This window comes from Borostomias antarcticus (genome assembly GCF_949987555.1).
Source record: "Borostomias antarcticus genome assembly, chromosome: 22".
NCBI classification, from domain to species: domain Eukaryota; kingdom Metazoa; phylum Chordata; class Actinopteri; order Stomiiformes; family Stomiidae; genus Borostomias; species Borostomias antarcticus.
The window spans coordinates 20,005,831-20,024,497 of NC_140255.1; the positions used below are offsets into that span (position 1 = coordinate 20,005,831).

Here is an 18,667-nt window from a genome sequence, read left to right on the forward strand (position 1 = left end):
TCTCTGCAGTGGCCTGTTTTCTGCCACCATCTTGTTCAACAGCTCAGTGACCTCAGTGCCATCCCTGTTCTCATTGTTGAGGACATGATACCGGTTCCCACATTTCTCAAGCCACTGGTGGGCCTTCCTGTAGCCAAAATGGTTTGGCCCGATAATGGCCCGATAATGGCCCAAATCCAGCAGAGGCCGCAATAACTAACTCGGCCCTGATCTGGCAAGAATGACGCCACAGAACCCAAGAGGCAGAACCAGCATCTTCCTTATCAATGGCGTTATTGTGGGTCCCGTCAGTGGCTGGAGAAACACGAGATTCTGATTGTACGGCACTCAAAGTACAATAACGTATAGCTTATTATAGCCTAGTTATTTCAGGGTCCATGAAAGGAAGAGTGAACTTGGAAAAGGTGAGGATGTACTGTACCTGGTAGTGGGATGTGAGGATGTACTGTACCTGGTAGTGGGATATGTGAGGATGTACTGTACCTGGTAGTGGGATGTGAGGATGTACTGTACCAGGTAGTGGGATACGTGAGGATGTACTGTACCTGGTAGTGGGATATGTGAGGATGTTCTGTACCTGGTAGTGGGATACGTGAGGATGTACTGTACCTGGTAGTGGGATATGTGAGGATGTACTGTACCTGGTAGTGGGATATGTGAGGATGTACTGTACCTGGTAGTGGGATATCTGCTGCCCACACCTGTTGTTCTCCTCCATCTTTCTCCAGAAGGCTCAGCTTCACCCCCTTTGGATCAGAGCTCAGTACCACCTGTGTGTGCTGGCTTGCATACTGCAAAATACGACCGGATGTAGTACAGTAATCACACCGCCCAGTTTGACCTCCACCCTGCCACTGCTCCTCAGCGCCCTCTCCGCAGCCCTGTCAGCCTCTCATTCCCCTCCAGCCCCACATGGGCAGGGACCCACACAAACCGCACCACCAGCCTCAGCTGCCGGATCCTGTACAGCGACTGGAGGATCTCATACATCAGGTCCTCTCTGCTCTCAGATGTCCCAGACTGCAAGCTAGCCAGCGCTGCACAGGAGTCCCACGCCATCGCCACCGGCTCAGGCCGCACCTCCTCCACCCACTGTAAAGCCAGCACCACGGCCACCATCTCACAGGTGAACACAGATATGTCATCCGTGGGGGGGGAACTGTCACAAAGTCTGAGTGCCATAAATGCACCAGTGGCTGTAATAGGCTTTGTGCACCAGCTTCACTACTTCCTGAAAGTCACTTGGCTTCTTTATTTCCTGTCCAATATGATTGGATCAAGTGATTAATCAGGTGTGCGCTGGGTCTGCCGCACACCTGATTAATCACTTAATCCAATCATATAGGACAGGAAATAAAGAAGCCAAGTGACTTTCAGGAAGTAGTGAAGCTGGTGCACAGGGCCTATCGTGTTGTCTTGTCCCTCCCGAGCCACTAGGTGGCGCCAATTCGCTTCAAGATGGAGAAAACATCCCTGGTCGAGCTCCCATAATGCATCGCGCTCTCAGCTGAGCCAGGAGAAGTGGGATCTCTCTATTAACACATCCCTGGATCTCTCTCACCTTCCTCAGAGCAGACATGGACTTTGTTGTTTTGTTTCACATTCAATAATTTGCTGCTGAAATATTTGAGCTAGAATACTGAGCTAGAATTCTGTCCTGAAGACAAACACGTCGAGAAAAGTAAGTACCTAGCCTAGCTAACCCTGCTAGCTCTGCATGCTAATCTAGCTAGTCTGCTAGGCTAATATAAATTGTACTAGCTAGTCTGCTTGGCTAATATAAGTTGTACTAGCTAGTGTGCTAGGCTAATATAAGTTGTACTAGCTAGTCTGCTAGGCTAATATAAGTTGTACTAGCTAGTCTGCTAGGCTAATATGAGTTGTACTAGCTAGTCTGCTAGGCTAATATGAGTTGTACTAGCTAGTCTGCTAGGCTAATATAAGTTGTACTAGCTAGTCTGCTAGGGTAATATGAGTTGTACTAGCTAGTCTGCTAGCCCCAGAACAGCACGGGGAGGACCTGGCCTTGCTTTCTGATCATCTGTTATGGATCACCTGGATAGATGGCACTTTATTCACCCCCGAGGGGAGATTGTTGACATGTTAGTGTGTTTGAGCGTGTAGCCAGATAGCCAACACCAGCACAATACGCTTCTCAGACTAGTTATATGTCAGTTTGTGTTTAATGTTGTGTTAAAGACGTCTTTGTTCTGTTATTAGCTTGATTTACAGATCGTATGTAACATAATGTCCCAGTTCCTGCTGTGAAATGTGTCATGGTCTCTGGAATGTCCTCTTTGGGCACACACGCACGCACACACACGCACACGCACACACACACGCACACACACACGCACGCACACGCACGCACACACACGCACGCACACGCAGTACAGAGGAGATAACTTCCCTAAGTCAACACTCAACCATTCAGGATCACTCGTGACTGCTGTGTCACTGTCCTGTCACTGATAATCCAGACAGATTACAGTCCTAGTCAGCGGGTTTGAGTAGGGAAGTCAGATAGATAGACATGCAGATTATTTCTTCTGTGGAGGTAGGTTAGCCTGTTGCGTGCTACAAACCTATTGGGGATATTTTGTTGTTAATGTTCCAGTTTGCCATGTGGGAATGATCCGTCTCTGAAGGCACGATGCTCGCCACACACACCCCAGACAACAGGCCGGCCAGAGATGCCAAACAGGTGAATCCATTCCACACTGAGAACTTGTAACCTAAATACACACATACTGTAGATGCATGTACACACTCTTGACAAGTGTCCAAATATGGCTCGCAGCATTTTTAATATCTGTTTTGTTTATGCTTATTTTGTATGTGAATTTGAACATAAGGCCACTGTTCTAGGGATTCACACTGAGCGTCCATACAAACAGGTTGCAGTGCCATGTTTGAATGGTCACATTCATATGCAGTCAAGTGTGCCAGACACGTTTTGTTTATAACTATTCTGCCAAGCGAGCGGAATAGTTATAAACTACTCACCTTGTTGTCATAAACTACTTACTTTGAAGCTTATACTCTATTTGATGTCCACAATCTAATCACCTGTAAATGTTCTATTTCCCTATTCATGTACCAAGCTACTGTTAGAGAGCTACAGCAGAATCTCAGAGTGCCAGAAAGAATAGCAGTTTGCTTTTTACAAGATCTATTTAAAACTGTTCACCAGCGCTTTTCAGAACCCCATGTTGACATGCTGCTAGCCCTGCAGCCCAATGTTGTTATTGCTTAATGTTTTCCGTCTCTTAGACTGATAATCAGCTGACATCAGGTGACTTGCATGTCCTTAGGGTCGCCTATGTTTCATGTTCCCTTGGTAACGGATCCTCTGAACCAAGTGATGACACATCTCTTTTTCTTTGCTCTGCCATGCAGTTGTGGCATGAAGTACATTCAAGTTGTGTCACTTGAAATAGATAGATTGATATAGATACATTGATAGATACAGATAAATACATAGGTAGTTAAACTGTAATAATCCCCATGTGGGGGCTGTTACCACAGAAGAAGACCAGAAGAGAAGCTGCAGAATAGATCAAGAGTAAAACTACATAATAAAATGGTGCATGCAATACAACAATAAGAGTAAAACAGTAAAAATCCGGAGGAATAGTGAAGCACTGAAGAAATAACTATAAAAAAAAAACTAAAAACTATAAGGCTATGAATAATGATATCCAATGTAAAGTGTCAGGGGGGCAGGCACTGTTAGAGTCTGATGGCTGCTGGCACAAAGCAACACCTGAAGCGCTCTGTATTCCTGGGAGGGATGAACCTGTGACATCGTCACAGAGGGGATGGCAGCTCGTCACAGAGGGGATGGGAGAGGGCAGCTCGTCACAGAGGGGATGGCAGCTCGTCACAGAGGGGATGGGAGATGGCAGCTCGTCACAGAGGGGAGGGGAGATGGCAGCTCGTCACAGAGGGGAGGGGAGATGGCAGCTCGTCACAGAGGGGATGGGAGATGGCAGCTCGTCACAGAGGGGATGGGAGGTGCAGCTCGTCACAGAGGGGATGGGAGATGGCAGCTCGTCACAGAGGGGATGGGAGGTGGCAGCTCGTCACAGAGGGGATGGGAGGTGGCAGCTCGTCACAGAGGGGATGGCAGCTCGTCACAGAGGGGATGGGAGGTGGCAGCTCGTCACAGAGGGGAGGGGAGATGGCAGCTCGTCACAGAGGGGATGGGAGGTGGCAGCTCGTCACAGAGGGGATGGCAGCTCGTCACAGAGGGGACGGGAGATGGCAGCTCGTCACAGAGGGGATAGGAGATGGCAGCTCGTCACAGAGGGGACGGGAGATGGCAGCTCGTCACAGAGGGGACGGGAGATGGCAGCTCGTCACAGAGGGGATGGGAGAGGGCAGCTCGTCACAGAGGGGATGGGAGAGGGCAGCTCGTCACAGAGGGGAGGGGAGAGGGCAGCTCGTCACAGAGGGGACAGGAGAGGGCAGCTCGTCACAGAGGGGATGGGAGATGGCAGCTCGTCACAGAGGGGATGGGAGAGGGCAGCTCGTCACAGAGGGGATGGGAGATGGCAGCTCGTCACAGAGGGGATGGGAGATGGCAGCTCGTCACAGAGGGGATGGGAGATGGCAGCTCTGACAAAACAATAAAGAACAAAAGGAAGTATTCCAGTTTGAGACCAACCAATCTTTTTTGGTCACGTTTTTCTCTACATGAATGAAAAAAAGAGCCAAACATTCAAATTCTTCCTGTAGCCATGTACGGCTGCTAGAGTGTATCCTACATCTGATAGACATTGCCATAATGAAAGCGGTGCAGTATGATATGGTCATCGTTCTTTAATATCTCGTGTCAGCTGGTTCGAGACGAGGTTGTTAGTTTTAAATAGTTCCTCCCCGTGTTCCCCTCGTATCCACAGTGGATCAAGGAGAAGCTGTCGCTGTCACTCAAGGCCCTGCAGAAGCGCTACGTGACGACTGACGCCGTGGTGACGAGCGAGGACGCCGACGCCAACCTGCTGTGCTGCGCCCTGGAGGCGGTGTTCATCCAGGGGATCAGGAGCAAGCACGTCCGCTCCGAGGCAGGTGGCCGGGGCAAGAAAGGGGGGTCGCGGCTGGCCCTGCCCCAGCCGGTGTTCTGGAGCTTGCTCAAGACCGTCACCCACCGGTGAGCAGGAGCCCCATCACCTCCACAGAGGTTCCATTAGAACCTGACAATATTATCTCCAGATATCATGTAGAATTATACAAGTAGGCCCTACACACAATACCATAACTGATCATAGTGTTTTAATGAGACCCTCCCTCCCTCCCTCCCTCCCCTAGAGACGTGATCAAAGAGCTGGAGAAGCTGAGCTTCGTGAGCACCGACGTGGGCCGCTGCCGCGCCTGGCTCCGGCTGGCCCTCAACCACGGCCTGGTGGAGTGCTACCTGACCTCGCTGTTCCGCGAGGGCTCCAAGCTGCAGGGCCACTACCAGCCCTGCGCCTTGCTCCTGGACCCCGAGGAGCGCGAGGTGCTGCTCAGCTACCTCCGGGGCCTGGCCTCCCTCACCTTCGACCTCTCCTACAAGTCGGCCGTGCTCAACGAGTGGACCACCACCCCGCTGGCTCTCTCCGGCCTCTGCCCCGCCTCCCAGGCCGACGACGCCCTCGACCTCTCCCCCAGCGGGGGCGGGAGTAGGAGGGGGCGCACAGAGTCCTGGGATAGCGTGTCCCAGTCGTCGTCGGGGGGGTCGGATGCAGTGGAGGTGCAGCGTGGGGGTCAGGGGTCGATGCTGGTGGGGAAGGGGGCAGGCGGGGTCAGGAACCACCTCAACTCGTCCAATTTGAGCCTGGACACCACGGGGTCGTCCCATCTCTCCGACAGCCTGAGCTCCGACAGCCTGCTACAAGGTCACGACCCCAGGAGCCCGGACAAGGAGCCCTGGTCATGTGACCTGGACATCGCCGGCGCCAGCCTGGAGCAGAGCGTCAAGAGGCCTCTTAAAGAGTTAAGTCATGCATGTGTGTGTGTGTGTGTGTGTGTGTGTGTGTGTGTGTGTGTGTGTGTGTGTGTGTGTGTGTGTGTGTGTGTGTGTGTGTGTGTGTGTGTGTGTGTGTGTGTGTGTGTGTGTGTGTGTGTGTGTGTGTGTGTGTGTGTGTGTGTGTGTGTGTGTGTGTGTGTGTGTGTGTGTGTGTGTGTGGTTGGTTGTGTGAGTGTGCTTGGGAAGTTGCTCTTTGATTCACAGGCCACTGTGAGATCTAGTAGGTCAAAATAAGTTAGCAATTAAAAAATATGATGTGGTTTGTGGAATTAAATCTGCATCTATTTGTTGTGCGGTTGTCATCACAGTTGAACCATTGGAACCAATATGCAGCACAGAAATGTGAAAGTCTGCTGAAGAAACGCTGTTTCTAGATTCTCCATGAGAGTTTAACATCTTACAACTACGTTTTAGTCATTTAGCCGGCGCTCTCACCCAGAGAGACTTGCGTACAATAAAGCACATTTGTCTGGAGTAAGTTGACCAGCTGTACATCCCAGTCATCCCAGTCATCCCAGTCAGAAAAGCCTTCAATAAGAACCAGTGCCACCAGCAGTCACAGTGCTGAAGAAAGGACGATGTCCAGTCAATTTGTTTATCCATTTTTTTATTTCATAAAAATGTTTTTATCTAACCTTTATTTAAGCAGGGAATCCCATTGAGACGAAGATCTCTCTCTTGCAAAGGAGCTCTGCACAAAACACACACACATAAGCACACAATAAATCAGTTCTCTCTTCTTCCCCTCCAGTGTGCTTGCTGACTACAGAGAGGGCGGCCATTCCAGCCAGGACTCCATGCATGAAGACTCGTACGTCTCCAGCTCTGGTCCGGACGCCGCCTTCAGCGGCTCGGACAGCGAGACGCAGGGCCCCGCCGCGCCTTTCCCAGACCCCGCCTCCCACCTTCCGCCTCGGGTCCCAGACCAGGAGGAGCCGCCCTCGGAAGTTCACTTTGACGTCCCCTCCGAAGGGCCCTCCGGTCTCGGTGAGGCCGCGAGCGAGGCTGAGGTGACGCCCCCCCACCTTCCCAACGTCGAGGAGCCCCAAATGGAGAGCGAGGCGGAGAAGAAGACGGAGAATCCCACTTGGAGCGCCTCAGACTCTGTAGGGAACGTAGGATTGCTCCGTTCTACTAGTATGCTTAGCAGGAAAATGTCTTCAGACTCTCTTTCGGTGAGTACAATCTCTCCCCTCCTCTCCTCCCTCCCTCCCTCCCTCCCTCCCTCCCTCCCTCCCTCCCTCCCTCCGTCTGTCTATCTGACTCCTCGTCATATGATGGAACTGACCTTGTGTTCTTTTGAGTTCTGCTTTAACCCCTTGTGCAGTGTGGCGTGGAGCGTTGTCCCCTTCTCACCCAAGTTCATGATCTCATAAAAGTCTTTTTCCAACTCAGCAAAGTTCCCATGACACGCACAATGATAACCAGGGTAACCAGCGAAGGGTGCTTATTTTTTCCAGGACCAGGTTTCATTGGAGTCACAATACCAAATATTCTAGCAAAATGAAAACTTGATGGTCTATTTCTGTGAAGAGCCTGTGCTGTAAACGTATTTATTGGCTATATAACATCCTCGCAAGCAAGTGTTCAAGAATAAATGTGTCTCCTGGTTCATAGTCAGAGGAAACTGAAGGAAGTATCCACTGAGAAGCCTTTTTAAAGATGGCCTTAGAACAGTGCCAGTAGGAATATGCTAGTAATTGACCGAGCACAACATGGAGGAGTCTTTTTTTGTCTCAGTGACTCAAGAGATCTTCACTTCCTGTTCCCAGCATTCCCATTCCTGGATCACCGAGGACGACATCTACAAGCCTCACCTTGAGGAACTGCCCAACCACGACGAGTCGCTAGGCTCGGGCTCGCCTCAGGTGAACGGGTTCAGCTCCCCGCCCCCAGAGCCCGACACCCCCCAGTCACCGCCCAGCGTGGTGCACCGGAGGCAGATAGGTATGAGCACAAGGTCCAGCCTAAAACAAAGAAGCCAGATGGGTATGAGCGCAAGGCCCAGCCTAAAACAAAGAAGGCAGATGGGTATGAGCGCAAGGTCCAGCCTAAAACAAAGAAGGCAGATAGGTATGAATACAAGGCCCAGCCTAAAACAAAGAAGGCAGATAGGTATGAATACAAGGCCCAGCCTAAAACAAAGAAGGCAGATAGGTATGAATACAAGGCCCAGCCTAAAACAGGCAGAGGCTGCCCCTCCCCCGTGTCGGTTAGGGTGAGCACTGAGGTGAGGGTTAGGGTTAGCACTGAGGTTAGGGTTAGGGTTAGCACTGAGGTGAGGGTTAGGGTTAGGGTTAGCACTTAGGTGAGGGAAGCCAAGATTTTGATGGGCTTATTCTTCATTAGATTGATTTCAGTACAGATTGTATCATCAATAGGCGGAGGATGTGGGCGCCTAGACCCTAGTCTAGGATATTACCTGAATACCATGATCTGAACATGCATTGTTCTAAAAAGAAAGAAAAAAAGTTGTTGTCAAGCATTGTGTGTTGGTACTGTTGTGTACTCAGTCATGAGGTAGGACAGTCATGAGGTAGGATAGTCATGAGGTAGGATAGTCATGAGTAGGACAGTCATGAGGTAGGATAGTCATGAGGTAGGACAGTCATGAGGTAGGACAGTCATGAGGTAGGATAGTCATGAGGTAGGATAGTCATGAGGTAGGACAGTCATGAGGTAGGACAGTCATGAGGTAGGACAGTCATGAGGTAGGACAGTCATGAGGTAGGACAGTCATGAGGTAGGACAGTCATGAGGTAGGACAGTCATGAGGTGGGACAGTCATGAGGTGGGATAGTCATGAGGTAGGACAGTCATGAGGTAGGACAGTCATGAGGTGGGATAGTCATGAGGTGGGATAGTCATGAGGTAGGACAGTCATGAGGTAGGACAGTCATGAGGTAGGACAGTCATGAGGTGGGATAGTCATGAGGTGGGATAGTCATGAGGTGGGATAGTCATGAGGTGGGATAGTCATGAGGTGGGACAGTCATGAGGTGGGACAGTCATGAGGTGGGACAGTCATGAGGTGGGACAGTCATGAGGTGGGATAGTCATGAGGTAGGACAGTCATGAGGTAGGACAGTCATGAGGTGGGATAGTCATGAGGTAGGATAGTCATGAGGTAGGATAGTCATGAGGTGGGATAGTACTGAGGTGGGATAGTACTGAGGTGGGATAGTACTGAGGTGGGATAGTCATGAGGTGGGATAGTCATGAGGTAGGACAGTCATGAGGTAGGACAGTCATGAGGTAGGACAGTCATGAGGTAGGATAGTCATGAGGTAGGATAGTCATGAGGTGGGATAGTCATGAGGTAGGACAGTCATGAGGTAGGACAGTCATGAGGTAGGATAGTCATGAGGTGGGATAGTCATGAGGTAGGACAGTCATGAGGTAGGACAGTCATGAGGTAGGATAGTCATGAGGTGGGATAGTCATGAGGTGGGATAGTCATGAGGTAGGACAGTACTGTTATGTCAAAGTGTGCTGTTCCCGTTTTCAGTCCCTTGTTCACCAGCCTTTGTGACAAGTTCAGGGAAGTCATTACTTGTGTTTGCTCTGCGTTATTTAACATTTTGAAATAATGAGTATTTCTCTTGAACCAACCCATTTTTACATATTAGTTCACTAGAATTGTGATTATCTTGCCGGCACTTCCTCAGGTTATTAACCGTATCTATAGGCCTTAGTAATATAACATAGTAATATAGACCTGCACATATTTGAACCTTCTGAAATTTGTTTCGTTTCATTTCTTGAAAACGAATCCTCAAAGGCCTGTAAAACAACATGATGACGCCTCGCACACTCATCCACATGTATTCAGTCTCTCAACATTTACATTTCATTTTAGCAGACATTTGTATCCAAAGTGACTTGCCATTACGAGCCGGTGTTGGGGTTAAGTGCCTTGCTCAAGGGCACAACAGTCTGCAGTGATTGATCACTTGTCGCACAAGTGGTCTCGAACCGGCAACCTTTTTGTTTACCGGTCGGATGCTTTAACCACTAGGCTACCGACCGCGTCCTCAACTTCTCCTGGCGTTTCAACCCCCTCCCCCCTCCCCCCCCCAGGCCTGTTCAACCCCTTCCGCGGTCTGCTGAAGCTCGGCCACCTGGAGCGCCGCAGCGCCGTGGGGATGTGGCGCGACCACTACTGCGAACTCTCGCCCTTCGAGTTCCGCCTCTACCTGAACGCTGAGGAGCGCGCCTGCTGCGACAACTGCTCTCTGCTCCGCTGCGAGGACGCCCGCGTCACCTCGCCCGAGGGCCGCTTCGAGCTCGCCTTCCCCGGGAAGCGCCTCTACCTGCGGGCGGCCAACCGCGGCGAGGCGGAGGACTGGGTGGACCGCGTCGCCGAGGCCGTGGACAAGTGTCGCCCCCGGCCGGACGACCAGTGGGAGGTGCTGCAGCTGCCCGGTGCCTCTGCCGCCGGCGAGGGCGCCTCTTCTGTCGCGACCGAGCCGCCGCCGCCGTCGTCCTCCCTGTCGTCCGCTTCCTCCGTTCCGTCCAGCCCGGAGAGGACGACGGCTCCGGAGGAGGAGCCCACGCCGCCGCCACCGCTCGACCTGGACTGGACGAGGCCGGCCGCCCTGGAGCCGGACTCCATCAAGGAGGCGGTGCTGTACCTCTCCACGGACCCCGAGGGCCGCGTGTGGGTCCCGCTGGTGTTCTCCCTGTCTCTCGAGGCCCTGAGGGGCTTCGGGGTGCAGGAGGGGAGGAAGGTGCCGCGCCTGTCCCAGCCCATCGAGGGCATCCGCGACGTGGTCCCCGACGTCTCCCTGGGGGGGCCCGCCTGCTTCAAGCTCCTCACCTCCAGGCAGACGCTCAAGCTGAGGGCCGAGAGCGCGGAGGAGGCGCGCTCGTGGAGGGCCCTGGTCCGCGGGGCCCTGGACTCGTACCTGGAGAGCGGGGAGGACGCAGCGGGAGGAGGGGGGTGCGAGGGGCCGGGCGGGAACATCCACAGGCTGGTGCAGCACCGGCTGAAGGGGAACGGGGAGCTGCTGGCTCACCTGTGCACCGTGCCCACCGAGAGAGGCCTGGACGCACAGGGCTTCAAGTGCGCAGGTGACTTCCATAGGACCAGTGACATGCCTTCTTCTTTTGTCGTCTGTGATCTTGGTAGTTGGGCAAATGCGCTGAACGGCGATGAGTATAACGAGAAATAGATTATAGATAGCTTGTTCTCAAAAGCAATACTAACAGTAACGGTTTAAGCATTACGTCCGCCTTTTTGCAATTCTTCAAAGCCTAGATTGAGGAAGGTGTTTTGTTTTAAAAGGGCATACATAATATACTTTGTACATGTGGCATGTAGTGTGTGTGTGTGTTCTTACTCCATGGCTGTCTTATGTACAGGATGTCCTAAGCAGATCGGTGTTCACCTGGGGAGAGCCAGACTGTGCGAGTTCTCAGGACTATACTACTGCCACTCCTGTCACCACGGCGACACCAGCATCATCCCCTCTCGTATGGTGCACAACTGGGACCTCACACCGCGAGAGGCGAGTCCTCCCCCACACACACACACACACACACACACACACACACACACACACACACACACACACACACACACACACACGCAGTACGAGTCCCCTACTGGCCCAAGACACACACACACACACACACACACAGTACGAGTCCCCTACTGGCCCAAGACACACACACACATGTTGCATAGGTTGTGTGATGTGTTATTAGTGTGTGTTATTAGTGAGGCTGTGTGATGTGTTATTAGTGTGTGTTATTAGTGAAGGGCTGTGTGATGTGTTATTAGTGAGGTTGTGTGATGTGTTATTAGTGTGTGTTATTAGTGTGTTATTAGTGAAGGGCTGTGTGATGTGTTATTAGTGTGTGTTATTAGTGTGTTATTAGTGAGGTTGTCTGATGTGTTAGTGTGTGTTATTAGTGAGGTTGTGTGATGTGTTATTAGTGTGTGTTATTAGTGAGGTTGTGTGGTGTGTTATTAGTGTGTTATTAGTGTGTTATGAGTGAAGCGCTGTGTGATCCCGGGGGATGGTCTCCATGGCTGAGCTGCTCTGGTTCTTCCCTCAGGTGTCCAGGAAGGCCCTGCAGCTGCTGGGGGAGATCCAGCACGAGCCCCTGCTGCACCTGGACCGGCTGAACCCTGACCTCTGGGAGCACTCCGAGGCCATGGGCCACACCCACAGCCTGCGCGAGAAGCTCCGCCTCCTGGGGGTCTACCTCCTCACCTGCCGCAGTAGAGTCTGCAAGAACGTCCAGGCCAGGTGTGTGTGTGTGTGTGTGTGTGTGTGTGTGTGTGTGTGTGTGTGTGTGTGTGTGTGTGTGTGTGTGTGTGTGTGTGTGTGTGTGGTGCATGCACAGTTCAAGGATCTTTACTTGTCATATGTACAAGATATGGAGCGGAAGTGCGTACCATGTACAATTGCGTGCGTGTGTGTGTGTGTGTGTGTGTGTGTGCGTGTGTGTGTGTGTCCGTGCGTGCGTGCGTGTGTGTGTGTGTGTGTGTGCGTGCGTGTGTGCGTGTATGTGTGTGTGTGTCCGTGCGTGCGTGCGTGCGTGCGTGCGTGTGTGTGTGCGTGCGTGTGTGTGTACTGGTATGTATCCCTGATGCTGACAGGCTGCTATAGCTTCCTTTAGGATTTTAAATTGAGGTCTTTTTTCCCCCCCCATTCTGTCCAGACTGGACCAGCGCACCTACCTTTTAGAGTCAAGCCATCTCTACAGCGTCCTGGACTTAAGACAGGTACACTCACAAACACTTCTGTTCACGCAAGTGTTCATTTAAGTCTACCTGCAAAATCCCACCCTAGGTTAACGAAGGCTGGTTCTGTGTGTGTGTGTGTTTGGTTAGGTAGCAGAAGGCCAGTACGCTGCCTGGCTGAAGGGCTGGTTCTGTTGTGTGTGTGTGTTTGGTTAGGTAGCAGAAGGCCAGTACGCTGCCTGGCTGAAGCCTGGTTCTGTGTGTGTGTGTGTTTGGTTAGGTAGCAGAAGGCCAGTACCCTCCCTGTCTGAAGGCTGGTTCTGTGTGTGTGTGTGTTTGGTTAGGTAGCAGAAGGCCAGTACGCTGCCTGGCTGGACGCTCTGATCCAGTTTGCCTGCAGCCACGTCCACAACTGTGACCTGTGCACACAGAGGGGCTACATTTGTCAGATCTGCCACGCCCAGGACATCATCTTCCCCTTCCAGTTTCACGCCACCTCCCGGTAAGAACCTCCCGTCACTTCCAGGACCCGCTCAGGCCTGGTCACACGGGCGCTATTAAGGACGGACTGAGTCATTTCTTGTTCTGTGCATTGAAAGCTGCTGTAAGCTGGGTAAGAAACGCCACCGTACTGTAGTTGGCGAGTCTTATAATTCACACATGGTCCGTGTGGGTAAGATGTTTCAAGCAGTTAGACGCTGCATTTAAAGGGGTAGTTCAGAATTCTGGACATAGCCTCATTTACGACTTACCCATAATGTTGTTGATTGATGGAGAATATTTTCATGCAGTCTCTCATTCGGGCGTTAGCGGCATGCTAATGCTAGCACAATCGAACTGAAAGGGCTAGCATTCAAAGCAACCTCACAAACATTCTAAACCAGTAAGGATCGGTAGATAAACTAAACTCCTCATCAATGTCGGACATATCCCTTTCGAACGTGGCCATTGCAACTTGTTGTGTTAAAGGACAATGCTCGTTTTTGACAATCTGGACCTTATTTACGACATATTATAAGACGTTTGACTCACCGAGATCACTTTGGTGTAGTTCGGAGGCCTGTAGAAGAAATTTAAAATCCAGCGCGAGCCAGTATATCCATGTAATGGCGGTGGTGGGGGCACCGAGAATGCAGTTTCTAAAAATCTATTTTCTGCCGCGAAACGGTTGTTTTCATCAATCTGTCTTGATGAATCGCTAGTTGTGCTTACATAGAGCATAACTGTTGTGGTTTTCACATGCCATGATCTTTAGAAACGTCTTTCGAAACGAAATAGCTTCCTCACTTGCTCCAGCACGCATTCGCACAGCGCGCAATCGTTGCTCCAGCACACTGTGCGCATGCGTGCTGGAGCAAGTGAGGAAGCTATTTCGTGTCTAAAGACGTTTCTAAAGATCATATTACAGAGGCATGGGAAATACCACAACAGGCCTATGCTCTCTATGTAAGCACAACTAGCGATTCATCAAGACAGATTGATGAAAACAATCCGTTTCGCGGCAGAAAATAGATTTTTAGAAACTGCATTCTCGGTGCCCCGATCACCGTCATTACATGGATATACTGGCTCGCGCTGGATTTTAAATTTCTTCTACAGGCCTCCGAACGACACAAAAGTGATCTCGGTGAGTCAAACGTCTTATAATATGTCGTAAATAAGGTCCAGGTTGTCAAAAACGAGCATTGTCCTTTAATAGTAAGAGAATGGTCCACTCTTCTGTTCCTTGTTGTGAAGACAATAGTGCCGGCTAGTTACATATCGCTCCGCCTCCCTATTTACAGAGAGAGACATATAGGACAAATGAATGGGTTCAACAATAGTTTGGACTTCAAAAATTATGGGATAAAAACTCAAATGAGCCCCCGACAGACTGTCCTCATATCTGATCTGGGTGCACTGTGGAGTGATTAAGTGAGTGTTCTTTGAATGCTAGCTGCTTCTACTGCATTGCGCTAGCATTAGCATGCCGCTAACACCGGAACAAGAGACAGGATGGAATCAGCTGGACATGTTCTCCATCAATCACCAACATTATGGGTCAGCTGTAAATGAGGCTCGATGTCCAAAATTCTGAAATACCCCTTAGAGATATATACCATTTAGATTATATGAGATATACCATTTGGATTATATGAGAGATATACCATTTAGATTATATGAGAGATATACCATTTAGATTATATGAGAGATATACCATTTAGATTATATGAGAGATATACCATTTAGATTATATGAGAGATATACCATTTAGATTATATGAGAGATATACCATTTAGATTATATGAGAGAAATACCATTTAGATTGGACCACAGCTATTCATCCGTATTTCTAGTCTGGTTGTTTTCTGACCACTCTTCATGGCTGCAGGTGTCAGCAGTGCAAGGCCATGTTTCACTCTGCCTGCAAGGAGCGGTCGCCCTCCTGTCCACGCTGCCTGCGTCTGCAGCGCTACCTGGAGAGAGATCTACAGGACTGACCCTGGGTCTGCGTCTGCAGCGCTACCTGGAGAGGGATCTACAGGACTGACCCTGGGTCTGCGTCTGCAGCGCTACCTGGAGAGGGATCTAGAGGACTGACCCTCTACCTGGAGAGGGATCTAGAGGACTGACCCTGGGTCTGCGTCTGCAGCGCTACCTGGAGAGGGATCTAGAGGACTGACCCGCTACCTGGAGAGGGATCTAGAGGACTGACCCTGGGTCTGCGTCTGCAGCGCTACCTGGAGAGGGATCTAGAGGACTGACCCTCTACCTGGAGAGGGATCTAGAGGACTGACCCTCTACCTGGAGAGGGATCTAGAGGACTGACCCTCTACCTGGAGAGGGATCTAGAGGACTGACCCTCTACCTGGAGAGAGATCTAGAGGACTGACCCTCTACCTGGAGAGAGATCTAGAGGACTGACCCTCTACCTGGAGAGGGATCTAGAGGACTGACCCGCTACCTGGAGAGGGATCTAGAGGACTGACTCGGCCTAAAAACAACAGACAATGAAAGAAACAACAAATATTCTGCCCAATATTTTTTTGTATATTATTATTATTATTATTATTTTTTTCTGAACTAATCTCAAGTGCAATTAGAAGTGTGACTATACTGAGCACACAGCAGAGCTGGATGGTGGGAGAGTGTCAGGAGCGTAGACCGTGGCCTGAGCTGTCTGAGCGTTTAACCATGGAAACATGACGCACGACGCCATCAACCTGCTTCAGGCTCATTTTTTAAAAATATACTTTTTTTTTTATACATGAATGTTCATCAGCTGACAACATGCAAACACTTTTCTACCCACTGCTTGTGTTTTACCGGAAACACTTTGTGTACCGTTTGTAAAAATAGGAGCAAGTGAAACAAAAGGAATATTAATTTATACTCCTGACCTACAGAATACATACAGTACAAAACACTTGCAAAAACAGTTTTGCAAGTTGTTTCACTTTCCCCTCATTATATTGTGCCTTCATTTTTATTTAAGGTGAACTGTGAAAACATGTTTGTATTGATGGTAGTTGTTCAGCATTCATTGTTGCAAAAACTGTGCCAAAAAGCAATGAAAGAGACGTCTATAAATAATATGCTGAAGGCGATACTGTTAGCAGCTCTCACACCAAAACAGATACTTGAGTGGTAGATGCCAACATTGTGAATACTTACACCTTAATGTAGAAATACATTCAGTTTTACCAAGATAACAATGTTTTTGTTGAATGTATTGGTGTGAATGCCATAAATTGACTGCAGAATTTGAATTTTCTGCATTTAAGTTATGCTAGATTAAAACAACGAAGTCTGGTCATTTACATCACATTCTCAAAAAGGAAAATGGAGGCTGTACAGACAACTATTTTGATGGTGTGCAGCAAGTATCACAAGCCATAAGAGTTAGTGGCAGAAATGCTTAAATCGGGCAAGAAAATAAGTAGCATGCTAATCACTAGACTTTTCTGTTTCTACATTATAATATCTATTGTGAGTTTCTCTTTCTTAATTGCATATTTGCACTTTAACACTCTGGCACGACTGTTTAACATGTAACGAGTGAAATAAATGTAATTTCCAGGACTCAGGTGAACCCTCTTCCAGATGGACTGAAAGGATAGTTTCCATTGAAAGAGCCAAGTGGTCACGGACCTGTTAGAATGTTCTAGAAATGCAGCCCAACTTCCTCGCCTCCTTGAAGTCAGATTGGATCTCCTGTGATGGGATGGGTGAAAGCATGTGCTTCTCTAGACAGCTGTGACCTATGAGATGGTGGTTTCCCCAAGGAAATAAGGTTATATTGAGGGGAGACTAATGCCCATTACTCTCATTATCTGGTCCCTTTCTCTCTTTCCCTTCAATGGGATTTTCCTTTTTTTCGAATCCTGAATGTCCTGTCTTGGAATTCAGATCATGAGAAATACTTCCCCTTTTGATTTCTGAACATCTGTTTTCCCAGGTAGAAATCTAGTCTTAGAAAGTATAAAAAGTGGGCCCACAACCATTCATTGGGATTGGAAAAGTAGCCTTTACATGCTGGTAGCCTATGTATCGTAATATGTTTCTTTCTTATGACTTGAACATTTTATATATGTACATTATTTTGATCGATGTATATGAATAAACAGACACGTCTACATGTCATGTTGGAAGGACTGATTGATTGTGTATTGAACTGATGTCTCCACTTGGTGGCGATGATGAGCCAACAACCTCCCACCAATGACGGGACAGAAGAAGACGGTGGAGGAGAAAGGAGCCCCCCGTGAATCTATCACCCTTAAAATGTCCGAAATCACGCTGTTAAAAGTATTGTTCTCCGAGCGTTTAGCTGCAGTTGCTGCTGAGATGTTTGATGCAGTTGAAAAAACCTTTGTGAAATACCAGGAGGATCTGAACCGCTCGTATGAAGAGAAGTATCGCCTCCTGCAACTGTACTATGTTGCTCATCCCGACAGAGAGAAGGATTCAACCTCAGGTGGGTCTGTTAGATCGTTTCGGGTGCAGACTAGCCTGTCCCAGTCCACTTAGACACGCAATTGTGTAATGTTAATTGTGTAATGTTAATGGTTCGTATGTGGTGTTCCTGATGTGCGTCAGTAGGTGGGCGGGTTTTTGAACGAATATTATGATTAACTCGAGTTTCATTTGCATCCGCACCCATCAGGCCTGGATCACACTAGCGGGGAGGATCACACTCAGGCCTGGATCACACTAGCGGGGAGGATCACACTCAGGCCTGGATCACACTAGAGCAGAGGATCACACTCAGGCCTGGATCACCCTAGAGCAGAGGATCACACTCAGGCCTGGATCACACTAGAGCAGAGGATCACACTAGCCTGGATCACACTCAGGCCTGGATCACCCTAGAGCAGAGGATCACACTCAGGCCTGGATCACACTAGAGCAGAGGATCACACTCAGGCCTGGATCACACTCAGGCCTGGATCACACTAGAGCAGAGGATCACACTAGAGCAGAGGATCACACTCAGGCCTGGATCACCCTAGAGCAGAGGATCACACTCAGGCCTGGATACACTAGCGCGGAGGTCCTACGTTTCTGAACGAGGAAAACGATCCGCGATTACACGCGAAATTGCAAACGCATATAGGGCACCACATCAAACAGGTGATTTACGAGTTAGAAAAACGCAGAAAAACGTAGAGGTGTAATCGGGGTCTGAAATGACAGTAGAAATGCTTTAAAGACTGTCACCGCCAACCAGGGGCGTAGTGGAGGGGAAGCCCAAGTAAACTCAGTTTACTCAACTCTTTAAATTAGGCTGAGAGTTTACTCAGCTAACTGTGTTGATCAGTGAGGGAAAACAAGGTGGGTAAACTCTGCACTTGACAGAATGAACCCACCTCTGTATTTACCAGTACACCCCGACCCCCGACCCCGACCCTAACCCTCAGACAGACCGTCTCCCTGAGCATTAAAGCAGGATCAAATGAAGCTGCCAAGGATGCACTGCACCA

The 18,667-nt window shown here is 49.6% G+C and overlaps 1 protein-coding gene across 1 annotated transcript; it reads left to right on the top strand.

Moving 5' to 3' along the window:
- The first annotated feature begins 1,551 nt into the window (after positions 1–1,551).
- plekhm1 (pleckstrin homology domain containing, family M (with RUN domain) member 1) lies at positions 1,552–17,222 on the top strand. Its single transcript, XM_084456272.1, has 12 exons — positions 1,552–1,681; positions 2,618–2,704; positions 4,905–5,152; positions 5,311–5,976; positions 6,762–7,185; positions 7,783–7,957; positions 10,091–11,083; positions 11,375–11,520; positions 12,074–12,267; positions 12,683–12,746; positions 13,049–13,206; positions 15,076–17,222. Exons 2-12 carry the CDS (start codon positions 2,654–2,656, stop codon positions 15,182–15,184), a joined length of 3,228 nt encoding a protein of 1,075 aa, XP_084312398.1. The 5' UTR covers positions 1,552–1,681; positions 2,618–2,653; the 3' UTR covers positions 15,185–17,222.
- The last annotated feature ends 1,445 nt before the right edge of the window (positions 17,223–18,667 follow it).